The following is a 24,324-nucleotide window of genomic DNA, read 5'->3' as shown; positions in this document are numbered from 1 at the left end:
CGGGTAGGCCACATTTTCAAAAAACTCATCCAAGGGCAGGATAAGAGTTGGCTCGCTAAAACGAATTGTTAGTACTTTACATTATAACTTACTGCTGCTTGCTTGTGTGAACAGGACAACTTCATTTCGCCTAAGAGCTGCTTTGACAGAAATAACAGGCTTCAGTTCAGGACTCCGGAGGAGTCATAATACATGGGGCCTTCCAGGTATCAGATGGCCTTCCCTTACCTTGGGGATGGGGATTATGGTCTCCACCGGAGGCACCTCCTCTGAGGAGGAAGAGAGGGCCAGAAGGGGGAGGAAGCCAGGTGTCCCTATTCAGCCTCCAGGGGAGTGACCTGTGGGAGGACAGGCGCAGGCACAAGGGGCGCAGGATCAACAGGAAGTTCAAGGCGGAAAGGGCCACAGAAGACGCCACTATCCTGCTGCCAGGGTTTACAAGAGGCGATGCAGCTACCTCAATATGTCTGAGGTGCAATGCCAAAGGAGGCTCTGCCTCTCAAGCGAGACTGTGACCTCCGTCTGTCAGATGATCGGCCCTTAGGTCAGCTCCAGCAATGTGGGTGGACACCCCATGCCAGTGGCGCTGAAGGTCACAGTGACCCTCAACTTCTATGCCTCTGGCTCTTTCTAGAGGTCGGTGGGTGATCCTTGTGGATCTCCAATCAGCTTTCCACAGTTGTGTCAAACTGGTGACAGATGCGCTGTTCAGGCGTGCATTGACTTTCATTCATTACCGTACAGATAAGGCCAGCCAGGCCAAGTGAGCCAGAGGCTTTGCTGCAATTTCTGGGTTCCCCTGCATCCAGGATGCAATAGGCTGCGCACATGTGGCCATCAAGGCACCAGTGAGTGAGCTAGGTACCTTTGACAACAGGAAGGGCTTCCACTCCATGAGCGTGCAGATAGTGTGTGACCACAGGATGCAGATTTTGCAAGTCTTTGCCAGGTACCCAGGCAGCTCCCATGACGCTTACATCCTGAGACACTCCCAGGTGTTGACGTTCTTCAGTGCTGCAGCCTGGCTGGATGGATGGCTGCTCGGCGACAAGGGCTATCCCCTCAAAAGGTGGCTTATGATGCCTCACTGCCATCCAAGAACAGAGGCCGAGCAGCGGTACAATAGGATCCAGAGGCTTATTGAACACAAACATATTTAATGGCGTGGTGCCTGGCATACATAAATCAAATTAAATGGAAAGGTGTTCTCCATCACACCTACTAATAATTAAGGTAAAAGTGGGGAAGAAAATATCATCAGTGATAAGCTCATGTTGTGCATAAGGTGCTTTAAGTTTTCGTTTGCAGGTGCTACGTCTAGGTGCTCCCCCTTCACTGGCACCGGCATTGGAGACAGCCTGCTCACTCTGCTGTCCTGTTGACCTGGATGACCTTGGCGGGCTTTTTCAGGTCCATGGAGCCTGTGCTGGCTCCGCCTGGGAGGGAGCAGCCAGTGGCACGGCTGGAATCTCCCCAGTGGCCGCATCCTCATCGGATGCCACAATCAATGGTAGAGAAGTGGAGGAGCTGCTGCCATCATCCAGAGTGCCCTGAGAGGAGCCCAGAGAGATGACAAGCAGCTTGTGCGCCAACATCAGGTCTCTTTGGACCTCCCTGCTCAGCATTGATGGACGGGCATCTAGCTGAGATACTGGGTGCCCAATCCATCTCCCAGTGACCACCTGAGGTCATTGCCGGTGTGAGGGCTTGCAGGTCCAAGCGCTTCCCCAGGAAGCCCTGATTCAGCTCCTGGAGGAGCCTCTCCATGAGAGTGGCCACTCACTCCATGGAGGAGACAGTGCGCCAGCCATGAGGGTCATTGCATTTCTGATGCTCCGCATGGACTCCTCCACAACGGAAACCATGGCATGCATTCCCTCATGCATCTCCGCCAGATCCTCCCGCACAGCCTGCTGTACTTCCAGCAACTGCTGCCTCAGGGACGACTCCAGAGGAACATTACCAGCCACTGACTGAGCATGTTCCCTTCTCCAGCAGTCCTCCAACTGCCAGCGCCCTGGGGGGTCTCTGCCTCCGGCATCTCAAGTGAGTGTGAAGTGGCCTCACTGCTGTGCAATGAGATATTAGCCGATGATCTAATGCCCACCAAGGTGCTGGTATCTGCGCTGGTGCCTGCCTGGCTGAGGTGTGACACTGGTGCATTTCTATCACCTGTGTCCTCTGGGGTGAGCAGTGGGCCTTCAGGCTCTTGATCCTGATGGGCTTCTGGTGAGTCTGAAAGGAAGAACAAAGACATGTCATTAGCTGAAGTCTTTACACTGTTACTGCGCATGCCTGGCACCCGGATCAGGGTGCCCTCGTCTTTCAATGGGGATTCCATGTTCCAGCTCACATCAATATAGAAACAACAATGTAATGGTTGCTATTACAGATGTTCTGACCTCAGTGCACTGCACTCTTACCTCCCTGTGGCACCCCAACCTCACCATAGCCGGTTGACCTAGGCACATGGCGCCTCTCCAGCTTCAATGCCTCCTGCTCGTATCTGGTCAAGATTAGAAGGTGGGGCAGTCCTCCACCAGTCCGCAGCCTTTGAGCATTGTTATGGGATGTCTTCTTCTGCTCCTAACTGCTGTGCTAAATGACCCAAGCCAACCAACACAGTACTCACGCTCCCCGATCGCAGGAGATCATTGAAGCATTTACGGCACTGCACCCATGTGCACCTCACCATATCATGGGAGCTGACCCTGAATGCCACCTCCTCCCAGGCATTTTGGGTAAGGTGGTGGGGCCTTCTCCTCTCATCCCTGGGGACAAGTATATCCCGGCGCGTTGCCACCTCCTCCAGGAGGGCAGCGAGACACATGTCAGAAAACACAGGGCCCATTGCCCTGCTGACATGCCCGCTTGCCTGCCATGTTCAACACTGAGATTGTCCATAACGAGGGTCCTCCAAGCCAATGGCAGCCTTCAAATGGCTGTCACAGCTGCACATGGGCCTTCAACAATTCATGAACTATAATCCTTTTCCCACTCAATTGACTTGAGTGTAAAACCCTGTCTCACAGCAGCCACTTTTTCAATTAATCTGCTCATTTAAACAATTTGATCACATTAAACTGCCTGATAATAAAAGAACCTTGTTTTGTGCATGATTTTTCATCCACATATTTAGTTACGGCCATGGATTATGAGGAATTCTAAGTGACAAAGTAGATGCATCATTATGATCTGCATTTTGAGAAAGTGGGTCAGCTGTGTTTGTCTGCTGCGTATGATGCATGCTGAACTAAATGGACTGTTGGCCTTCATGCAGTCATATCATTAATGCAGCAGTTCACTTTTTGTTTGAATTAGCTAGGTATCTGACACATGAGAACCCATCATCATGCTAAGAAGTCTTAAAACCAAACAGGTAGTGTTTCCATTTGTCTAATATGGAGTGTGCAATCTCTAGGTAAGGGAAAACTCTATTTGTAAACCTCCAAATTATACGCACAGGTTATCAGGAGTGAACTCCAGGAAACCCCAAATATGCATTAGCTGCTGATCCCTTCCTTCAACGACAAACCTCCTTTCCATGTCCCATTAATGAGTGGGCCTGGTAGATTTGGGTTTTTTTGGATTAGAGTGAGGACATGGTGGTAGGTTCACAAACCTTTCAGGAGAGAAAGCAGAGAGAAGAGGCACACAAACTCCCTGAAGTGGAGAATAGAGATGTGGCACCAAACTTTCAGAGTAGTTTGCAGGCATTTCTGCTCCCATGTGTCTGTCTCCCCTGTCCCTCTAGCTGGTAGAGAGTGTGCTGTTCAAGGAGCCTTGGTGACTTGCTGCAGTGCAGCTTGTACACGATATGCACAGCTGCCATTCTGCGATGGTGGTGAAGGGACTGAATGCTGAGGATGCTGAATGGGGTGTCAGTCAAGCAGGCTGGATGGCGTCCACCTTCCTGAGTACCCTTGGAACTGCACTTCTCCAGGCAAGGGGAGACTATTCCATCTCACTTGTCACTTGTACCATGCACGGGGTTTTGGGAAGTCACAAGGTCAGAATTAGCAGCTGTGCCCTGATCTTTCATCATACGAGCTCACAACCCAGCTACCTGTCTTTATGCGGGAGAAGGCTGCCCACAACAGGAGTGAAAGAGAGAAGACGGGAGGGGGGATATGCCTGAGCTTGGGGTCCTCACACAATTTGAACAGCAGGCTGCCAAGCTGGCAGGGGAGGAGGACCATGATCGTGCCTGTGCCAAGGGTGCAGTTGGCATCCTCCAAGCATTTAGTGAGAAAGCATGCAAAATCCAGAAAATCCAATCTCAGAAAAACAAGGTGACTGATGAGTGCCAGGTTTGAGCAGCCTAGGCAGTCTCTCATTCCCTCCTCATTCCATGCTAGGTGCCAGCACTAAGAGGGTGATACCAACCCCCACACCTGAGGTCAGCCCCAGACCGTAGGAGATCTTGAAAGAGGATGAAGACAACTTCTCACCTGTACAGTTGTCACGGCATTCACCTGCACAATCCACCAGCCCAGAGACACACACCTCGGTGGCTCAGGTATCTAGTTTAGGGTCAGGCTCACAATCTGGTGGCCACTGCATGGACGCGTCTGCACAGCAGGACGAGGCAGTGACCATTAAAGTCTCTGTCATTCAGAGGGCCACTGGAGAAGAAGCCTCTGTCAAGTCTTGAGTCAGATGATGAGCCTTTGGGAGTGGTCATAGAGAAGATGCTGGAGTATCAGTGAGACTTAGGGGAACATCAGGCAGAGGTGTCAGAGGCCCCCAACAGAGTGGCAGGCGAGGCATGCACTCTCTGATGTAGTGGCTCCAACATGGAGACGTCAAAGTCTCCATGAGGAGGATGGCAGACGCCATGGAGAACCTGGTCCAGCAGAGTGCCCAGTTTCTGCCAGAAATATGTTCAGACCAGCACTCCATTTCTGTAGCCATGGATGAGCTTTTGCAGTGGCTATGCGAGAGGTGGAACCTCGACCTATCTCTAGGTGCCCCTTCTCAAGGATTCAGAGAGGGGTGTTGGAGCACCCAAAGGGCGGAGGAGCATCAGCTGGATACCCTGGCGGCATCCATCCAGGAATCTCCAATGGTGTCCAGCTGTTTTCAATCCCCTCTGCCGGTGACCTCGTCGGCTCGCGCTGCTCAGGTTGAGAAGGGTGTACCTGCCTCTGATCAGGATACCCAAGGCAGGCTGGGGCCCTCCAGGCCTCGGCCCTCCAGAGGAGACCCACCTAAGTCATCACAGACAACAGGGCATGGTAGTCAGCAGGCTGCCTCCACCTCTGCTGTGGATGTCAGGGAAGTACCTAGACATTGCAGTAGAGTAAGGAAAATTAAGAAGTATTGAATGAATACTGGTGGCATAGGTGTTCAATCATTGGGAATAGCTTTTTCACTCCCAAATAAATGTTATGTTGCACTATTTGGAAGTCTCCTGACTTCACTCTTGCTGCTAGCAGTTTTAGTGGTCACGCGCACTTCACCCCTTCTGAGGGGACCAAGGATGAGCCTTCCTTCCCCAAATACATGGCTGCATATGGAGACATTGCTCTTCATCAAGGTTGATGGCTGCCATGTGCAAAAGGCCTCCCACTCACATGGTTCCACCTGCATCCACTGCCCTCGAGACTCTATAGAGAGAGATGTCACAATAGAAAGACTGACCGCATGAGGCCGTATCAGGCAGGTCCATTGCCCCTGGAGGATAGAGGTTTGTAGTCGCAACTTGGCTGCCATCCACCTTTGTAGGCACCCTCCCCCCCGCTTCTGCCACTTTCTTCCGTAACTCTGCCTGGAGCTGGTGACCAATGGTTCAGAGTGAACAGCAGCCCCACACCTTGCTGGGATCTCGTTGTCACGTGGACTTGACCAGACAGTGTGGATTTCAAAAGCAAAAAGCTCTCAGTCTCCATATGATTATTAGGGTTTCACTTTAGTTGTCTGGTGTACTGACCTTCAGCCCCACCCACCTGAGCAGAGCCTTCCCCCACCTCGATGTTTTGCAGTTGGACATTGAAGGCATTGCCTTGGTCTACATTTGGCTCTGACTCAGAATGGTGCGTGCTTCATATCAAACTGTCTCCATCACTTTTTACCCTCCCCTGTCACCCACCAACATCCACCCCCCACTACTGTTGACACCACCCCCCCCACCCCCCCCCCCCCCCCCCCAACTCCCCCTCCCCCCACCCCCCGGCATTCACCCTGGACCTTATCACTGTTAATTTGGACATGCCTTCCCTCCCTGCTGAACCGACCTCAGACACCATTCTTATGCCCACCCTGACTCTTCCCACTCCCGTAGTCCATGTCACCATCATCTTTGCCCCCCTCAATGATCCCGGGATGAGAACTATACACACCATAGCCAGATCCTGACCCTTCCACCCTACCACACCCCATTTCCCCCTCTCACAGTCACCATCCCCTCGTATCACCAGCACCCCCAGGATTTGAACGTTGACTCAACTGACCCATCCCTCTGAAGCACTTTTGCTCACCCCATTGCCCCCTCCCATCCTCTTCATGCCTTCCTCCCCTTCCTTTCCCTTCATGCCTTCTTTGCTCCCTCACTCTATCCATACCCCTCCCCCTTCTTTTCCTCTGGACACTCCCCCACTTCGTGTCTTGCACCTACCATCCCCCGTTTGTCTTCTCTGGACGCCTCTGCGTCGTATCTTCTGCACGCACCATATCTGCGGCCAGCTCCAATGGTACAGCCAGCTTCAGCTCCAGGTAAGTGCTTTAAAATTATTCCTCGCCAAGTGCATGCCACTACAACAGAATGGCGTAAATTCCCGCTGCTGGGGTGGAAAATATGATGTGTGCACACGATTTCGGTCTGTTAGGGTTTTACTGAGCGTGCATGAGATGCAAAATGGGTTCCCGCCAAGCTTCAGCAGGAGACCCGACGCCCCATCAAACTGCTACGAACATCAGGAGGGGACGATTCCGGCCTGATTTCCTGACGTCGGGAAACCAATTTTTTGCTCACCACCATATCTTCTGCCCCCGCCCGCCACACAATACCACTGATGGCAGGAGGGGACGATTCCGCCCATAGGCTGTCTTAGGAAAAAAGAGGAACAGCTGTAGTAATTGCTTGAAAGGGAACAGACCTTTTTAGAATGCTACACTTTTTTGAACTGAAGTAAGAACAGAATTTTTAAAAAACCCTTTGTAGGACCTGAGTGTCGCTGGCAGGGCCATATTTGTTGTTCATCCCTAATTGCTCCTAAAAAGGTGTTGGTGGGCTGCCTTCTTAAACCACTTACACCATGTAAGTATCAGAAGTTTCCATGAGTGGTGTGACATATAGAATCATAGAATGCTTACAGCACAGAAAGAGGCCACTCAGACTGCCATGACTATGCCAGCTCTCTGCAAGAGCTACTCAGCTAATGACACTCCCCTACCTTTTCCCTGTAGCTGTGCACATTTTTTACTTCAGATTCCCTTTTGAAAGCCATGAAGCCTCCACCACACTCTGACAGTGCATTCCAAAATTCTGCCCAAAGAGTTTTTTCTCGTTTTACCTCTAATTTTTTTACCCGTGTCCTCTGGTTCTTAATCCTTCCTCCAGTGCAATGTTTTTATCTCTATGCTGTCCAGCTCCCTCAAATGACCGAGAACCAGTGTCGCTGAAGACTGTACATGTCCAGGGAACTGGTCAGTTGTGTATGACATGCGCTGCAGGATTTGACACCAGGGGGACTTGGAGAGTATCCGCTGCCAGTGGCCATGAAAGTGCAGTGCTCAATTTTTGTGCCAGTGGCTCCTTCTATTTGACCTCTGTGGGATCTCGGAAGCCTCTGCACACTAGTGTATTCAGGAGGTTACAGACACCATATTCGTGAAGACACACAACTTTATATATTTCGCCCAGGATCAGGCAAGCCAAGAAGCAAGAGCACTGGGATTTTTGCAGATCTCTGGTTTTCCACAGGTGCAGGGTGCCATCGACTACATTCACGTTTGCGCTTAGATCTCTGTGGCAGCAAGCAGTCAACTCTGTCAATCACTTGCTGAATGTTCAGCTGGTCTGCAACCACAACAAATGCATCCTGCAGGTCTGTGCATGATTCCCTGGGTGTGTCCATGACTCCTACATTCTCAGTAGGTCTCATATCATCTTCCACAGAGGCTGCAGGGTTGGCTCCTCGGGGTCAATGGCTACCCACAGAGGACATTGCTGATGACGGTCATGCGGCGGCCTCAGAGAGAAGGTATACCGAGGCTCATGCAGCATCTCGCACTTTGGTGGAGCAAACCATTGGGATATTGAAGATGAGGTTCTGGTGCCTGGACCTGTCTGGTGGAGCTTCGCAATAAATTCCACAGAGATTGTCAAGCAACGTCATTGTTAGCTGTGTTCTTCACAACCTGCCGCTGCAATGGGGGGAGGAGCTGCTTTAGGAGGAGATGGAGGAACTGCATGTCTCCTCCGATGAGGAGGGAGTCGATGGAGATGAGGGTTAAGAGGTCCTTGAAGGCAAGGATGACGACGATGAGGCCAACGTGTTGTCCAGATGAGGCAGGCATGCTCAGGAGGCCCTCATAGCCACTAGATTCATGGAGGATGATTACGATATGCAGTGAGGACACTCCATGGATCCTCACATTGCATCTGAGAACGCTTGACTCCTGCCTGGCTGATGGCAGCACACATGCCCTCTGACATTCAAGAAGAGTAGGAAGCTAGGTAAAGGTGGAGGGGTAGCACTGTTAGTCAAAGAGGGCATTTGTTCAGGACCTTGGTTCAGGAGATCAGGATGTAGAATTGGTTTGGATGGAGATAAGGAATAGTAAGGGGGAAAAAATCATTAGGGGGAGTGGTCTACAGGCTGCCTAACAGTAGCCACAGTGAAGGCAAAGTATTCAAGAGAAAATATTGTGTGCTTGTGATAAACAGATGGCAATTATCATGGGTGATTTTAATCTACACATAAACTGGAAAAATCAGATTGGCAGTTGTAGCCTGGCTGAGGAGCTCGTAGAATGCTTTCAAGATAGTTTCTTAGAGCAGCATGTTCAGGAACCAACCAGAGAGCAGAGATTTGGTATTGCGTAATGTGACAGGATTAATTAATGACCTCAGAGTAAAGGCACCCCTAGGTAGCAGTGACCACAATATGATTTAACTTTCCATCCAGTTTGAAAGGGAGAAGAGTGGGTCTAAGACTAGTATCTTAAACTTAAATAAGAGCAACTATGTGGGGATGAAAGCTTACCTAGCTGAAGTGAACTGGGAAACTAGAGTAGAGGATAGATCAATACAGAAGCAGTAGCAAACATTTAAGGGGCTATTTCAGAGTATTCAGAATAAGTACATTCCTACTATAAAGAAACATTCTAAGGGGAGGACCTACCATCCGTGGTTACCTAGAGATGTTAAGGGAAGCATCAAACCTAAGGAAAAAGCATAAAACTCTGCAGAGATGAGTGGCAGGACAGATGATTACACAGAATATAAAGGAAGGCAAAGAATGACTAAAAGGTTAACCAGGAGAAAGAAATTAGAGTATGAGAGGAAGCTAGCTAGAAATGTAAAAACGGATAGCAAGGGTTTCTGCAGGTACTTAAGAAGGAAAAAAGTAAGTAAAGTGAGTATTGGTCCTCTAGAGATTGACAGTGGTGAGTTAATAGTAGATAATAAGGAAATGGCAGAAGAAATAAACACATATTTTGCTTCTATGTTCACTATAGAGAATACAAAAAACATTCCAATAATAGCAGCAAATCAGGAGTTGAACGGGAGAAAGGAACTTGGTGGAATTGAAATCACTAGGGAAATGGTACTGAGCAAATTGGTGGAGCTGCAAGCTGGCAAGTCTCTGGGTCCCAACGGACTATATCCTAGGGTCTTAAAAGTGGTGGCTAATGAGGTAGTCATGTAGTTATGTAGTAGTAGTAATGATGCACTGGTATTCATTTTCCAAAATTCATTAGATTCTGGAAAGGATCCATCAGATTAGAAAGTAACAACTATAACCCCTCTATTCAAGAAGGGAGGGAGGCAGAAAACCAATTAGCTGGCCAGTTCACTTGACGTCTGTCGTGGGAAGTTATTAGAATCGATTATTAAGGAGGTTATAGCTGGGCACTTAGAAGAGCTCAAGGCAATTGGGAAGAGTCAGCATGGTTTTGTGGAAGGAAAATCATGTTTAATCTGTTTATTGGAATTTTTGAAGGAGTAACCTGCGCAGTGGGTAAAAGGAAGTACTGTACTTGAATTTCCAGAAGGCATTTAATAAGGTGCTATATCAAAGATTATTACAGAAAGTAAAAGCGTATGGTGTAGTGGGTAACATATTAGCATGGATAGAAGATTGGCTGGCTGACGGAAAGCAAAGAGTGTGCATAAATGGGTCTTTTTCTGATTGGCGGGATGTGACGAGTGGTGTTTCACAGGGGTCTGTACTGGGGCCATAACATTTTACGATTTACATCAATGGCTTAGGTGGGGAGTGAAGACATGGTAGCTAAATTTGCAGATGACACAAAAAGGTAGGAAAGTATGTTGTGAAGAGGACTTGAGGAGGTTGCAGATGGTTGAGTGAGTGGGCAATGATCTGGCAAATGGAGTTTAAAGTGGTAAAATGTGAAGTTGTTCACTTTGGCAGGAAGAACAAAAAAGCAGAATATTACTTAAATGGAGAGCAGCTGCATAATTCTGAAAAGCAGAGGGATCTAGGTGTCCTAGTAAATGAGTCACAAAAGTTAGTGTGCAGGTATTTAAGTAATTAAGAAGGCTAATGGAATGCTATCCTTTATTACGAGAGGGATTGACATAATGCTCCAGTTATACAGGGCATTGGTGAGACCACACCTCGAATACTGTGTGCAGTTTTGGTCTCCTTATTTAAGGAAGAATGTAAATGCATTGGAAGTGGTTCAAAGGAGGTTTACTAGATTGATACCTGGAATGAACGGGTTGTCTTATGAGGAAAGGTTGGACAGTCTGGGCATATTTCCACTGGAGTTTAGAAGAGTGAGGGATGATTTGATTGAAGTATACAAGATCCTGAATGGCCTTGACAAGGTGGACATCAAAAGGATGTTTCTTCTTGTGGGTGAGTCCAGAATAAAGAGAGAGGGTGGATGAGGAGCAGTTCCCAGGTTCATCCCAAGTGGAAAGCACATTGTAAGCAGCAAGCTCCAGCAGTAAGAGCAAGTACTGGAAGCTTTCAGTTTGTAAATGGAGAAGTAATGGGAATCTTCAGGGAGTATCTGTAAATGGGGGAGAAATGTTTATTAGTCAGATGGTGTCTGTAAATGAAGGGTTGCAGCTCGGGAGAGAGGGTGAGGAAAAGGCAGCAAAGAAAGCGAGACTGCAGTCAAAGGACGGCTCTCCAAGCTGCAGGCAGGGTGAGTGGTGACATCAGCACGCTGGTGGTGGGGGTGGGGGAGTGGATGGTATGGGCTGCCAGTTTGGTGAGGGGGAGCTTGAACTTAAAGTACATTAAATAAGAAATTTGCGGCAATGAATTCCATAGATTCACCACTCTCTGGCTAAAGAAGTTTCTCCTCATCTCTGTTCTAAAAGGTCTTCCCTTTACCCTGAGGCTATGCCCTCGGGTCCTAGTCTGTCCTACTAATGGAAACATCTTCCCCACGTCCACTCTATCCAGGCCTTTCAGTGTTCTGTAAGTTTCAATCAGGTCCCCCCTCATCCTTCTAAACTCCATCGAGTATAGACCCAGAGTCCTCAAATGTTCCTCATATGTTAAGCCTTTCATTCCTGGGATCATTCTCGTGAACCTCCTCTGAACCTTCTCCAGGGCCAGCACATTCTTCCTGAGATACGGGGCCCAAAATTGTTCACAATATTCTAAATGTGGTCTGACCAGAGCCTTATAAAGCCTCAGCAGCACTTCCCTGCTTTTATATTCTAGTCCTCTCAAAATAAATGCCAACATTGCATTTGCCTTCCTAACTACCAACTCAACCTGCAAGTTAACCTTAAGAGAATCCTGGACTAGGACTCCCAAGTCCCTTTGCACTCCAGATTTCTGAATTCTCTGCCCATTTAGAAAATAGTCTATGCCTCTATTCTTCCTACCAAAGTGCACAACCTCACACTTGCCCACGTTGCATTCCATCTGGCACTTCTTTGCCCATTCTCCTAACCTGTCTAAATCCTTCTACAGCCTCCCCGCCTCCTCAATACTACTTGTCCCTCCACCTATCTTTGTATCATCTGCAAACTTAGGCAGAATGCCCTCAGTTCCTTCATCTAGATCATTAATGTATAAAGTGAAAAATTGTGGTCCCAACACTGATCCTTGTGGAACTCCACTAGTCACCGGCTGCCATCCTGAGAAGGACCCCCTTATTCCCATTCTCTGCCTCCTGCCAGACAGCCAATCTGCTATCCATGCTAGTACCTTGCCTCTAACACCATGGGCTCTTATCTTACTGAGCAGCCTCCTGTGCGGCACCTTGTCAAAGGCCTTCTGGAAATACAAGTAGATAACACAAACCTCAATGGGCATGTCTTCAGCTCATGATATCAACAGGCAATGGACCATGCCACTCAGCCTCTCCACTGACTTCGTCATTGAACCCACACTGCAGCCAGAAGAATAGGTATCCCTGCAGCCTATGGCCAAGGTTGGATCTCAGCCACTGGTGAATGCCTCCACTTCACCACTGACTGCAACATCCGGGCCAATGTATTTAGTCTATGCTAAAAAGCTACTGGTTTGGTTGTGTTTATTTCCAATTTGCCATGTTTTAGCTTCAAATAGCAGCAAACATGCCCATTTTTGATTGCAGTTTAATTTCAAGGTTAAAGTCTTGATATAAAGGTTGCTTCTGTGCACCATAAGTAAAAATGCCAGATGAATTAGAAAAACACGTAATGGATGTTCTAATAATTTTTTTCTGAAAATGTTGCAGAGCAGAATGTTATCTTTCAATTTATTGACTGGAACTTACGTGGAATTGCTCAGGTGATGTTTGTCAACAATCCATTGAGCGGGATTATTATTTTGGCCGGGCTGATTTTACAGAATCCATGGTGGGCACTGAACGGCTTCGTGGGAACAGTGTTCTCAAACCTGGCAGCACTTTTGCTCAGTCAGAACAGGTAATTTTGCAGTTGCAAAATAAATTCTTTACCTTTATTTTTAAAAAGGCATTGAAATGCTTTCAGTGTTTACTTTCATATATGGGACTACTGCTTACTGTGAGGTCATGTTTAGCCTATTAACATGGCCACCAGCATCCATGGGAAAATCTAGCCCCTAATATTTCTCATTTTAAAACCATATTTTATAGTTTTGTTAATTGATAAATTTGGTAATTGAGAACAAGATCTAACCATTCTGGAAGATCGTTGAAATGTTCCCACCAATTAATGTATTTTACTCCCATGAGCTCTATTTAAAAAGTTTATGAACAAGAACAACTTGTATTTATTATAGTGCCTTTATAAGTAAACATTCCAACGTGTTTCACAAAGGTGTATGGAGTAACCAACAGCAAGGTAAAGGAGAAACTTAAGAGCAACTAAAAATTGTGGTGGCCTTTAATCGTAGAATAGTACATAAGACTATTTGGCCCAATCTACTGTTTCAAGGTGCAATCCACTTAGTTGCACTGCTCCACTTTCCCCATATCTCTGCGATTTTTTAAACCTCAAGCACATATCCATTTCCCTTTTACAGTCTAGTATTGAATCTGTTTCCACCATCTTGCCATACATGCAATTTCTAACTACTTAGGTTAGGTTTTTCCTGCGCTCTCTGCTTATCGAGTTTTCTGCCAATAGTGGTGAACATTTTTAGAACCTCAAGATCTAGGCCACCTTCAGATGATGTCAGTGAGGGAATACATGCAGATGAGGAATTGGAAGGGACCAGAATAGATCTTAAACCTGTGCAGTTTTTATAATGATGGTGCTTCATAATGATTATTTTTACTAAACCACTTAAAAGGGTATTAAGAATCACACACAAGCCTGACGTGTTAGAAGTGAGTTTCTCTTCCCCGAAGGACAAGAATGAAATCCGTTTGTTTGTTTTTTTAACAAAAGGGCATTTTTCATGGTTCTGATGGTAGCTCTCAAATTACCAACATTATTGAATTCATTTTCACAGCTTGCCATGGTAGGATTTAAACTAATAACATCAGGATTACCTAGTCTTGTGCGATAATACTACTGTACCTCTCTGCTAGCCGTAAAGCCTTATAACAACTTACCCCTTCAAACATACTTTTGGCCATGACCTTATTACCTCCATCTTGCTGTATGGTATCTTACAATACTCTCTGGAAAAACATTCTTCTGACACTTCATTATATTAAAGGCATCATACAAATGCAAGTTGTTGAATAAGTGGGTATTTGTGTGACCTATTTTGTGAAGTGAGGAAGTATAACTTCAATATTAACATATGAACATACGAATTCAGAGCAGGAGAAGGCCAGTCAACCCCTCGGGCCTACTCCGCCATTCAATAAAATCATGACTGATCTGATTGTGACCTCAACCCCACATTCTGCCTACCCCTGATAACCATTGACTTCCCTTTAAGTCAAGTATCTATCTACATCTGTCTTAAAAATACTCATTGACCCTGCCTCCACAGTGCTCTAAGGAAGAGAGTTCCAAAGATTCAGGACCCTTTGAGAGAAAAACAAATTCTTTCCATCTCTATCTTAAATGGGAAACCCCTTACTTTTAAACTGTATTCCACAGTAGTAGTCAATCCCGCAAGGGACACAACTTTTCAGCATCCACCCAGTCAACTCCCCTTATATGTTTCAATAAGATCACTTCGCGATTTTCGAATTCCAGTGGGTATAGGCTCAGTCTGTGCAACCTTTCCTCTTAGGATAACCACCCTCCAAGCCCCCTCCACACCCCCACCATCCCAGGTATCAGTCAAACAAACCTTCTCTGAACTGCTTCTAACACATTTATATCTATTCTTAAATAAGGTGGTCTCATCGATGCTCTGTACAGTTGTAGCAAAACATCTCTGCTTTTACATTCTATTCCCCTTGCAATAAACGACATTCCACTTGCCTTCCTAATCACTTGCTGTACCTGCATACTAACTTTTCCTGATTCATGTATCAGGACACCTAGATCCCTCTGTAGGTCAGAGTTCTGCAATCTCTCTCGATTTTAATTATATGCTGCTTTACTATTCTTCCTGCCAAAGTGGACAAGTTCACATTGTCCCACATTACATTTCACCTGTCAATTTTTTGACTACTCACTTAACCTGTCTATATCCCTTTGCAGACTATTTATGTCCTCTTAACAATTTACCCTTCTACCTTTCTTTGTGTCATCAGCAAACTTAGCTACCATAAATTCAGTCCTTTCATCCAAATCATTGATATAATTGTAAATAGTTGAAGCACCAGCACTGATCCCTGAGCACTCCACCCATCACATCTTGCCAACCCGAAAAAGACCCATTTATCCCTACTGTTAAATAACCAATCCTCTATCCATGTTAATATGTTACCCCCTACATCATGAGCTCTTATTTTGCATAATAACCATTGGTGAGGCACCTCGTCAAATGCCTTCTGGATACGTAAGCAAATCCACAGGCTCCCTTTTATCCACGTTGCTTGTTACTTCCTCAAAGAACTCCAATAAATTAGTCAAACATGATTTCCCTTTCACAAAAACCTGTTGGCCTTGCTTGATTGCATTGAGATTTTCTAATTGCCCCACTATAACCTCCTTATTAATTGATTCCAGCAATTTCCCTATGACAGATGTTAAGCTAACTGGCCTGTAGTTCCCTGCTTTCTGTTTCCTGCCTTTTTTCAATAGAGGAGTCACATTCACTATTTTCTAATCTGTTGGGACCTTTCCTGAATCTAGGGAATTTTGGAAAATTTAAACCAATGCATTTACTATCTCAGCAGCCACTTTTTTTAAGACACTAGGATGATGTCTGTCAGGATCTGGGGACTGGCCAACTTTTTACTTCTAATAATTTTCTCAGTACCCTTTACCTGGTGATTGTCCCTCCCTTTCATCTCCTGATTCACAGTTTTTTCTGGGATGTTATTTGTATACTCTACAATGAAGACAGATGTAAAATATCTGTTCAATTCATTTTCCATTTGCTTATTTTCCATTATTAATTCCCATTCACACTCTCTAGAGGACCAATGTTCACTTTACTTACTCCTTTCCTTTTTAAATACCTGTAGAAACCGTTACTATCTGTTTTATGTTTCACACTAGCTTTCTCACATCCTCTAATTCCTCCCTCCTTATTAATCCTTTAGTCATTCTTTGCTATTCTTTATATTCTGACCAATCATCTGACCTGCTACTCATCTTTGCAGAATTATATGCTCTTTCATTCAATTTGATACTATCTTTAACTACTTTAGTTAACCATGGTGGTGTCTTTCTTTCTCACTGGAATGTATCTTTTCAGTGTATTCTGAAATATCTCCTTAAATGTCTGCATTGCTTCTCTTAACCTACTTTGCCAGTTCACTTCAACCAACTCTGTCTTCATGCCCCCATAATTGCCCTTATTTAAGCTTAACACATTAGTCTTGGATCCACTCCTCTCTCCCTCAAACTGAATGTGAAATTCAATCATATTATGATCGCTGCTATCTAGGGGCACCTTTATAACGAGGTCATTAATTAATCCTGTCTCATTGCAGGTTACCAGATCTAGTATAGCCTGCTTTCTGGCTGGTGCTGGAATGTGCTGCACTAAGAAACTGTCTGGAAAACATTCTATGAACTCACCATCCAGGCTACCTTTGCCAATCTGATATTTCCAATCTATATATAGAATAAAATCACCTATGATTATCACCATATCTTTCTCACAAGCACTCATTATTCTTCCTGTATACCCTGTCCTATAGTGTGGTTACTGTTAGGCCTATAAACCACTCCCAGAAGTATTCAAAACTCTTAACCTTCACTATTTCTCATTTCTACTCAAACTGATTCTACGCCTTACTCTCCAGAACTAAGATCATTTCTCTCTATTGTACAAATGTCATCCTTTATTAACAGGGCTACCCCTGCACCTTTTCCTAGCTTCCTGTCCTTCCTAAATGTCATGTACCCTTGAATTTCCAGGTCCCAGCCTTTGTTCATTCTGCAGGCATGTCTCTACAATGGCTAACATATTTGTATATATATTTATTTCTCCTTGTACCATCAGTTGAACTGTTTTGCTTTGAATGCCATGTGCATTCAGATACAGAGCCTTTAGTTCTGTTTTCTTACTTTTATTGTAACTTCTAGCCTTATCATATATTGCACTCTTAGGTTTGTACACTCTGTCCCTTCCTGTCACGCTCTGATTACAATTTCCCTTATTATTACCTTGCTCGTTTGCCTTGTATTCACTACTTAATTTATCACATCTTCACAAATTGATCCTTTGCCCCATTATTTAGTTTAAAGCCTTCTCTACTGTCCTGATTATACAACGTGCCAGAATACTAGTCCCAGCACAGTTCAGGTGAAGACCACCCCAGTTTCCCCAGTATTGGTGCCAGTGCCCCATGAATATCCTGAAATCTGGCACCATGCATCACGCAGGCAACACAGCTGCCTGGACTCCCGCTCTTGGCTGCAGAGAACTGTGCCTATCCCCTAACTATACTATCCTCAACTACCACTATGTTCCTATTAACTCCCCTTGTTTGAATGGCTTCCTGTATCATAGTGCAATGGTCAGTTTGCTCATCCGCTCTGCAGCCACTACTTTCATCCATACAGGCTGCAATAACCTTTTTTTGTATTCATTCATAGAATGTGGGCATCGCTGGCTAGGCCAGCATTTGTTGCCCATCCCTAAATGCCCTTGAGAAGGTGATTTCTTGAACAACTGAAGTCCATGTGGTGTAGGTACATCCACAGTGCTGTTAGGGAGGGAGTTCCAGGATTTTGACCCAGCAACAGTGAAGGGATGGTGATATATTTCCAAGTCAGGATGGTGAGTGGCTTGGAGGGGAACTTGCAGGTGAGGGTGTTCCCATGTGTCTGCTGTCCTTGTCCAGATGGTAGCAGTCATGGGTTTGGAAGATACTAATAAGGAGCCTTGGTGAGGTCCTGGAGTGCATAGTATAGATAGTGCACCCTGTTGCCAATGTGTTTTGGTGGTGGAGAGAGTGAATATTTGTGGATGTGTTGCCAATCAAGTGGGCTGCTTTGTCCTGGATGGTGTCAAGCTTTCTGAGTGCTGTTGGAGCTGCACTCATCCATGGAAGTGGAGAGTATTCTATCATACTCCTGACTTGTGCCTTGTAGATGGTGTACAGGCTTTGGGGAGTTAGGAGGTGAGTTACTTGCTGTAGGATTCCTCTAACTTGCTCTTGTGGCCACGGTATTTATATGGCTAATTGAGATCGGTTTCTGATCAATGGTAACCCCAGGATGTTGATAGTGGGGGATTCAGTGACAGTAATGCCATTGAATGTCAAGGAGCGATGGTTAGTTTCTCTCTTGCTGGAGATGATCATCGCCTGACACTTGAGTGGTGTGAATGCTGCTTGCCACTTGTCAGTCCAAGCCTGGATATTGTCCAAGTCTTGCTGCATTTGGGAATGAACTGCTTCAGTATATGAGGAGTCACGAAAGGTGCTGCACATTGTGCAATCATCAGCAAACATCCGCACTCTTGACCTTATGATTTAAGGAAGGTCATTGATGAAGCTGCTGAAGATGATTGGGCCTAGGACACTACTCTGAGGAACTCCCACAGTGATGTCCTGGAGCTGAGATGATTGACCTCCAACAACCAGAACCATCTTTCTTTGTGCTAGATATGACTTCATTGATTCCAGTTTTGATCAGGCTCCTAGATGCCACACTTGGCCAAATGCTGCTTTGATGTCAAGGGCAGGCATTCTCACCTCGCCTGTGGAGTTCAGCTCTTTTGTCCATGTTTGAATCAAGCCTCAAACCTGTTGGCTAATTGCAAAGGCAGAGGCTCCTCCAGTTCTACTTTCTGGGTTCGCATACCTGCTTCCCTCACACTCACACCCCCCTGTCCTTGATCACGGACCAAACCAGAAAACCCTTTCTAAGGGCTGTGACTGTCTCCAGGTAACTTTCTCCCTCCCTGATGTATCGCAGCATCAGCAGCTCAGCCTCCAGCTCAATAACTCTGAGCGAAACTACTTGGCTGTAGATACTTACTGCAGATGTGTTTACCCTGAATTTCCCCGGTGTTCAGGAATTCCCATATTCTGCAGTCAAAACACATCACATGCCCTATCATCTTTATTATTATTTAATTTATTCTTCATTAACTTATCATTGAAAAACACTGCTACTTCCAACAACCTTTATCACTGCTAGTAAACCTTAGTACAATTAACAAAACCTTACAATTACTAATAAATTACACAAGTTTTAAAGGTAAGTGGGCAAAATACTCACCGCAGAGTCCTTACAGTGCAGAAGGTGGCATTCGGACTATCGAGTCTACACTGGCTCTCTGAAAGAGCATTCTACCCAGTACCACTCCCCATAACCTTTTCAGGTAGCAATCCAATTCCCTTTTGAATACCTCAGTCAAACCTGCCTCTACCACCTTCTCAGGAAGTTTGTTCCAGACTCCAACCACCCTCTGGGTAAATAAATTTTTCCTCACACCACCTTTACTCCTTTTTCCAAATATTCTGAATTTGTTCCCTCTAGCTCTTGATGCTCCCTGTCCATCCCCCTCAGGATCTTGAATACCTCTATCAAGTCTCTTTCAGCTTTCTTTTCTCCAAGGAAAATAGTCCCAACCTTTCCAACCTATCCTTATAGCTACAGTTCTTTATCCTTGGAATCAGTCCTGTGAGACTCCTATGTACTCTTTCCAATGCCTTCACATCCTTCCTCAAGTATGATGCCCAGAACTAGACACAGTTCTCCAGATGAGGCCTAACTAGCGTCTTATACAAATTCAACATGACCTCCTTACTCTTGCACTCAATGCTCCTCTTCATAAAACCTAAGATACTACATGCTTTAAGAACTGCTCTCTCAACATGCCCTGCCATCTTCAATGATTCATGTACATATACACTGAGGTCCCTCTGTTCCTGCACTTCTTTTAGAGCTTCTCCCTTTATATTATACTGTCCCTCCATATTCTTCCTTCCAAAGTAAATCACCTCCCACTTCTCTGCATTGAATTCATCTGCCACTTGTCTGCCCAATCCACCAATATGTCTATGGGGAGGATTTTCCTCTCGTCAGGCGGGTCAGCAGGCGGGCCCGGAAGCAGCCTCGCAATGGTCCGTTGTCCGCGAATGGGCCCCGACTGCGATTTCACACTGACTGGTCAATTAACAGCCAGCCAACATGAATCACACGTTGCAACGCTCAGCACTGCTGGGTGGTGGGGGTGGGGGTGGGGGAGGTTGGTGGTGTGTGGGGGGAGGAAGGCGAGCGCGGAAGTTTGCACAAGCTCATGGGTGTGCTCATAGAAAGCTCCCTGAAGGCACAGAGCTGCCTCAGGGAGCTGAAGATTTACCACATTAAAAATAAAGATTTAAAAATTAAGGAAAACATGTCCCCGCTCATGTGACTCTGTCACATGAGCAAGGACATGTTGCAAATGAGTTCTGAAAACTTTTATTTTATTTTTAATTAACATCGGAAACCTCATCCCCCTGTGGATGAGGTTTCCTCAAAAATTGAAAGGCCGCTTGGACTATTCACCTGCCCGCCAACAGTAAGGTTGGACAAACAGGGAAAAATTCTATTTTATTTTCTATTCTATTATAAGTTCTATTTAATTGATCGATTAATGGGCTTAACAACCCTTTTAATTGTCGGTGGGCCCACTGCCAACTTCCGCGTGCGCCCGCTGACTGAAATATCACACGAGTGCACAATGACGTCGGGATGCTCGCCCAACGTCATCGCGCACTATTTCACGCTTGTGCGTGTTGGGCGCACACCCACCCACCCAGGCAAAAATTCAGCCCTATGTGTTTTTAAAGTTCAAGACTATCCTCATCATAATTGACAACATTTCCAATCTTCGTATCATCTGCACATCTTGAGATCATGCCATGAACACCACAGTTTAGGTCATCAATATATATCAGGAAGAGTAAGAGTCCCAATACTGACCCATGGGGAACTCTACTGCAAACCTTCCTCCAATCTGAAAAACATTAATTAACTGCTACTTTTTTCTTCCCTGTGACTCAACCAATCTCTTATCCAAGTGCCTACTCTCCCTTTTATTTCATGAGCTAGAATTTTACTCGCACGTCTGTTGTGTGGCACTGTATCAAATGCTTTTTGAGAATCTATATACACCACATCAACAGCATTGCCCTTATCAACCTTCTGTTACCTCCTCAAATAACTCCAGTAAGTTAGTTAAACATAATTTTCCCTGAATGAATCCATGCTGGCTTCCTTAATTATCCTGCACTTGCCTAAGTGACTATTGATTTTGTCCCGGACTATGGTTTCTAGAAGTTTCCCTACCACCGAAGTCAAACTGACTGGTCTGTAGTTGATGGCTTTATCCTTGCACACCTTTTTGAACAAGGGTGTAATATTCACAATTCTCCAGTCACCACCCCTGTGTCTAAGCTAAACTGGAAGATTATCACTTATGCCTCTGCACTCCCACTTCCCTCACACAACCATTGGATGCATCTCATCCGCTCCTGGTACCTTATCAATTTTAAGTAAAGATAACCTTTCTAAAACCTCCTCCTTTTCAATTTAAATTCTTCTAGTGTACCAGTTACCTCCTCTCTCACCTTGGCCTGGGTAATCGTAGTCCTTTGTAAAGACAGATGTAAAGTACATGTTTAATACCGCTGCTATTTCTCCTGCCTCCACATGCAAGTCCGCTTTTTAATCCTAATTGATCCTATTTTTTCTTTTACCACCCTTTTATTATTTATATGCTTATAGAAGATCTTGGGATTCCCTTTCATATTAGCTATCAGTCTCTTTTCATGCTCTCTCCTTGCTGTTCTTATTAGTATTTTCACTTCCCCTCTGGCCCTTCAATATTCAGCCTGATTCTCTAATGTATTTTCTACCTGACATCTGTTGTCCGCGCATTTCTTCCTTTTTATCTTTACCTCTATCTTTCTCGTCATCCAGAGCCCCCTGAATTTATTTGTCCTACCTTTCCCTTTCAAGGCAATATGCCTTGACATTGCCTTCAATATTTTTTCTTTGAAGGTAGCCCATTGTTCAACAACTGTCTTTTCTGCCAACATTTGATTCCAACTCAGATGCACTCTCATCCCATCAAAGTTGGCTTTCTCCCAATTAATTATCCCTACTCTGGATTGTTCCTTGTCCTTTTCCATGGCCACCCTAAACCTTATGATACAATGGTCACTGTCCCCTAAATGCTCTCTCACTGATACCTGACCCACTTAGGCCAATTCATTTTCCAGAACCAGGTCTAACATTGCCTTCCTTCCCGTTGGACCAGAAACATACTGCTGCGGAAAATTATTTTGAAAACATTCCAGGAACTCTCGTCCCTTTTGTTCCTTTGCGCTAGTCCTTTCCCAGTCTATATTTGGATAATTGAAGTCCCCCATTATAATTACTGTATAATTCTCTATAATGTCTTTGCAAATTTTGTCACATCCTTTCCACTAGTTGGCGGTCAATATACTACACCAATCAATGTTATTAACCTTTTTTGTTCCTTACCTCTAGCCAGAGAGATTCCATACTTGGTCTGTCTGGAACATCCTCCCTCTGCAGTACTGAAATGCCATCTTTAATCAATACAGCCGCTCACCAACACCCCCCCCCCCACCACACCACCACTACCACCCCACACCACCACCCCCCCCAACCGCTTTTCCTGTAACATCATAATTCCATTTGTCAACCTGTGCCTGAATTATTCTTAACCACACTCTGTACATTTACATACATTCACATTAGTCCTTATTTAGGCTATTTTACTTTCCCCCTTACTCTGATTTACAATTGCCTACTCTAATTTGAACAAACTCTCCAAGTTTTCTATTTACCTTGATACTACTCTCTGCTGTACCTTCTCATCAATTAATACTTCTCTACTTCCTGCTGCTAGTTTCTCTCCTTTCCACTCTGAATTTCCCCTCAGGTTCCCATCCCCCTGCCAATCTAGTTTAAGTCCTCCCCAACAGCACTAGCACCTGCCTAAGGTGTAACCCATCCTTCTTGTACAGGTCCCATCTGCCCCAGAATCGGTCCTCATGCCTCAGAAATCGAAAGCCCGCCCTTCTCCAGCTTGTTGGACTGCTCAATCTTCCTATTCTTATGCTCACTAGCACATGGCACTGGGAGTAATCCTGAGATTAGTGATCTTGAGGTCCTGCTTTATAATTCCCTTCCTAACTCCCTAAAATCTACTTTCAGGACCTCGTCCCTTTTCCTACCTATGCCATTGGTCCCAATGTGGACCACAACCAGTCACTTATCTGTTTCCCTATGATGTCACACATTGATTTCTCTCAGCATGTGGCCCCTCCGCTCTGAGGCCACAGACTGGACTGGATTGGATAGCTCTTCTAGGTGGTGGTTACTGCCTCCAGGTCCTCTTTTCACCTGCTCCAAAGGGAAAGGGAATGTTCTCATAAATATTGAAAGGAATCTGAATTCCCAGCTTTTAATTTTTTAAATATTTGGAAGCATGCTTTCACATGGATTAGTTTATTTTGACAGTTTATTGAGCAATTTTCTGCAAAATGTTATCCCATGTGGATATAAGATACTGTTTTGAATTTTCATTGAAATTTCAGAGGAGTTCTCCATCTATCTCAAATTAGATTTCCAACTGAGGGTGAACAATAGTTATTTATGACATATCTGCTATAATTTGAATAGGATTCCACTGTTTGGAAGGCCAAATTTTCTTCAGCACACCATGTTCCTGCACAAGTGCCCCAACCCATTGGGATGAAGAAATCACCCCAAAACATCAAGTGAAAGGATTCATTGGTTCCTTAAACATAACTTTGTTAGAGAAATGTTAGGTTATGAAATGTTGGCACAAGTTGTGTTTTTTTTTTCAGATCTGATATTGAAGCAGGGCTCCATGGGTACAACGGCACCTTGGTTGGCTTTCTACTGGCTATGTTTTCTAAAAAAGGAGATTGGTATTGGTGGCTGCTATTGCCTGTGATTGTCATATCAGTATTATGGTATGGGAAGAAATCTATTTTCATGTTTAGAACAGTTGAAGCATATAATCTACATTAAACTTCTGCATATCCCCTTCTGTTTGAGACTAAAGTAACAACTAATTATTCTGCGTTGCTGTTTATTAATACATATACCTGTTTTTAAAGATGCATGAATTGAAAATACAAAGTGTGGTTAAAATATGGAACAAAGAGGGGCTG

The 24,324-nt window shown here is 45.1% G+C and overlaps 1 protein-coding gene across 9 annotated transcripts in view; it reads left to right on the top strand.

The window, feature by feature from the left end:
- Positions 1 to 24,324, top strand: part of LOC121293709 (urea transporter 2-like) — a 139,921-nt gene that overhangs the window by 36,617 nt on the left and 78,980 nt on the right. For 6 of the 9 annotated variants that reach the window (XR_005946648.1, XR_005946662.1, XM_041217029.1 and 3 more), the window contains 2 exons: positions 12,880 to 13,069; positions 23,995 to 24,123. Coding sequence is in view for 7 of the 9 variants with exons in the window: in XM_041217029.1 (XP_041072963.1) it covers positions 12,880 to 13,069; positions 23,995 to 24,123 (319 nt within the window). In the remaining 2 variants the exon portion in view is untranslated. The remainder of the gene's footprint in view (positions 1 to 12,879; positions 13,070 to 23,994; positions 24,124 to 24,324) is intronic. The other 3 variants (XM_041217203.1, XM_041217284.1, XM_041217121.1) reach the window with 2 other exon arrangements.

This window comes from Carcharodon carcharias, chromosome 1 (genome assembly GCF_017639515.1).
Source record: "Carcharodon carcharias isolate sCarCar2 chromosome 1, sCarCar2.pri, whole genome shotgun sequence".
NCBI lineage: Eukaryota > Metazoa > Chordata > Chondrichthyes > Lamniformes > Lamnidae > Carcharodon > Carcharodon carcharias.
Note: the sequence above shows the minus strand (reverse complement) of the source record. Positions and strands in the feature narration are given on the sequence as shown.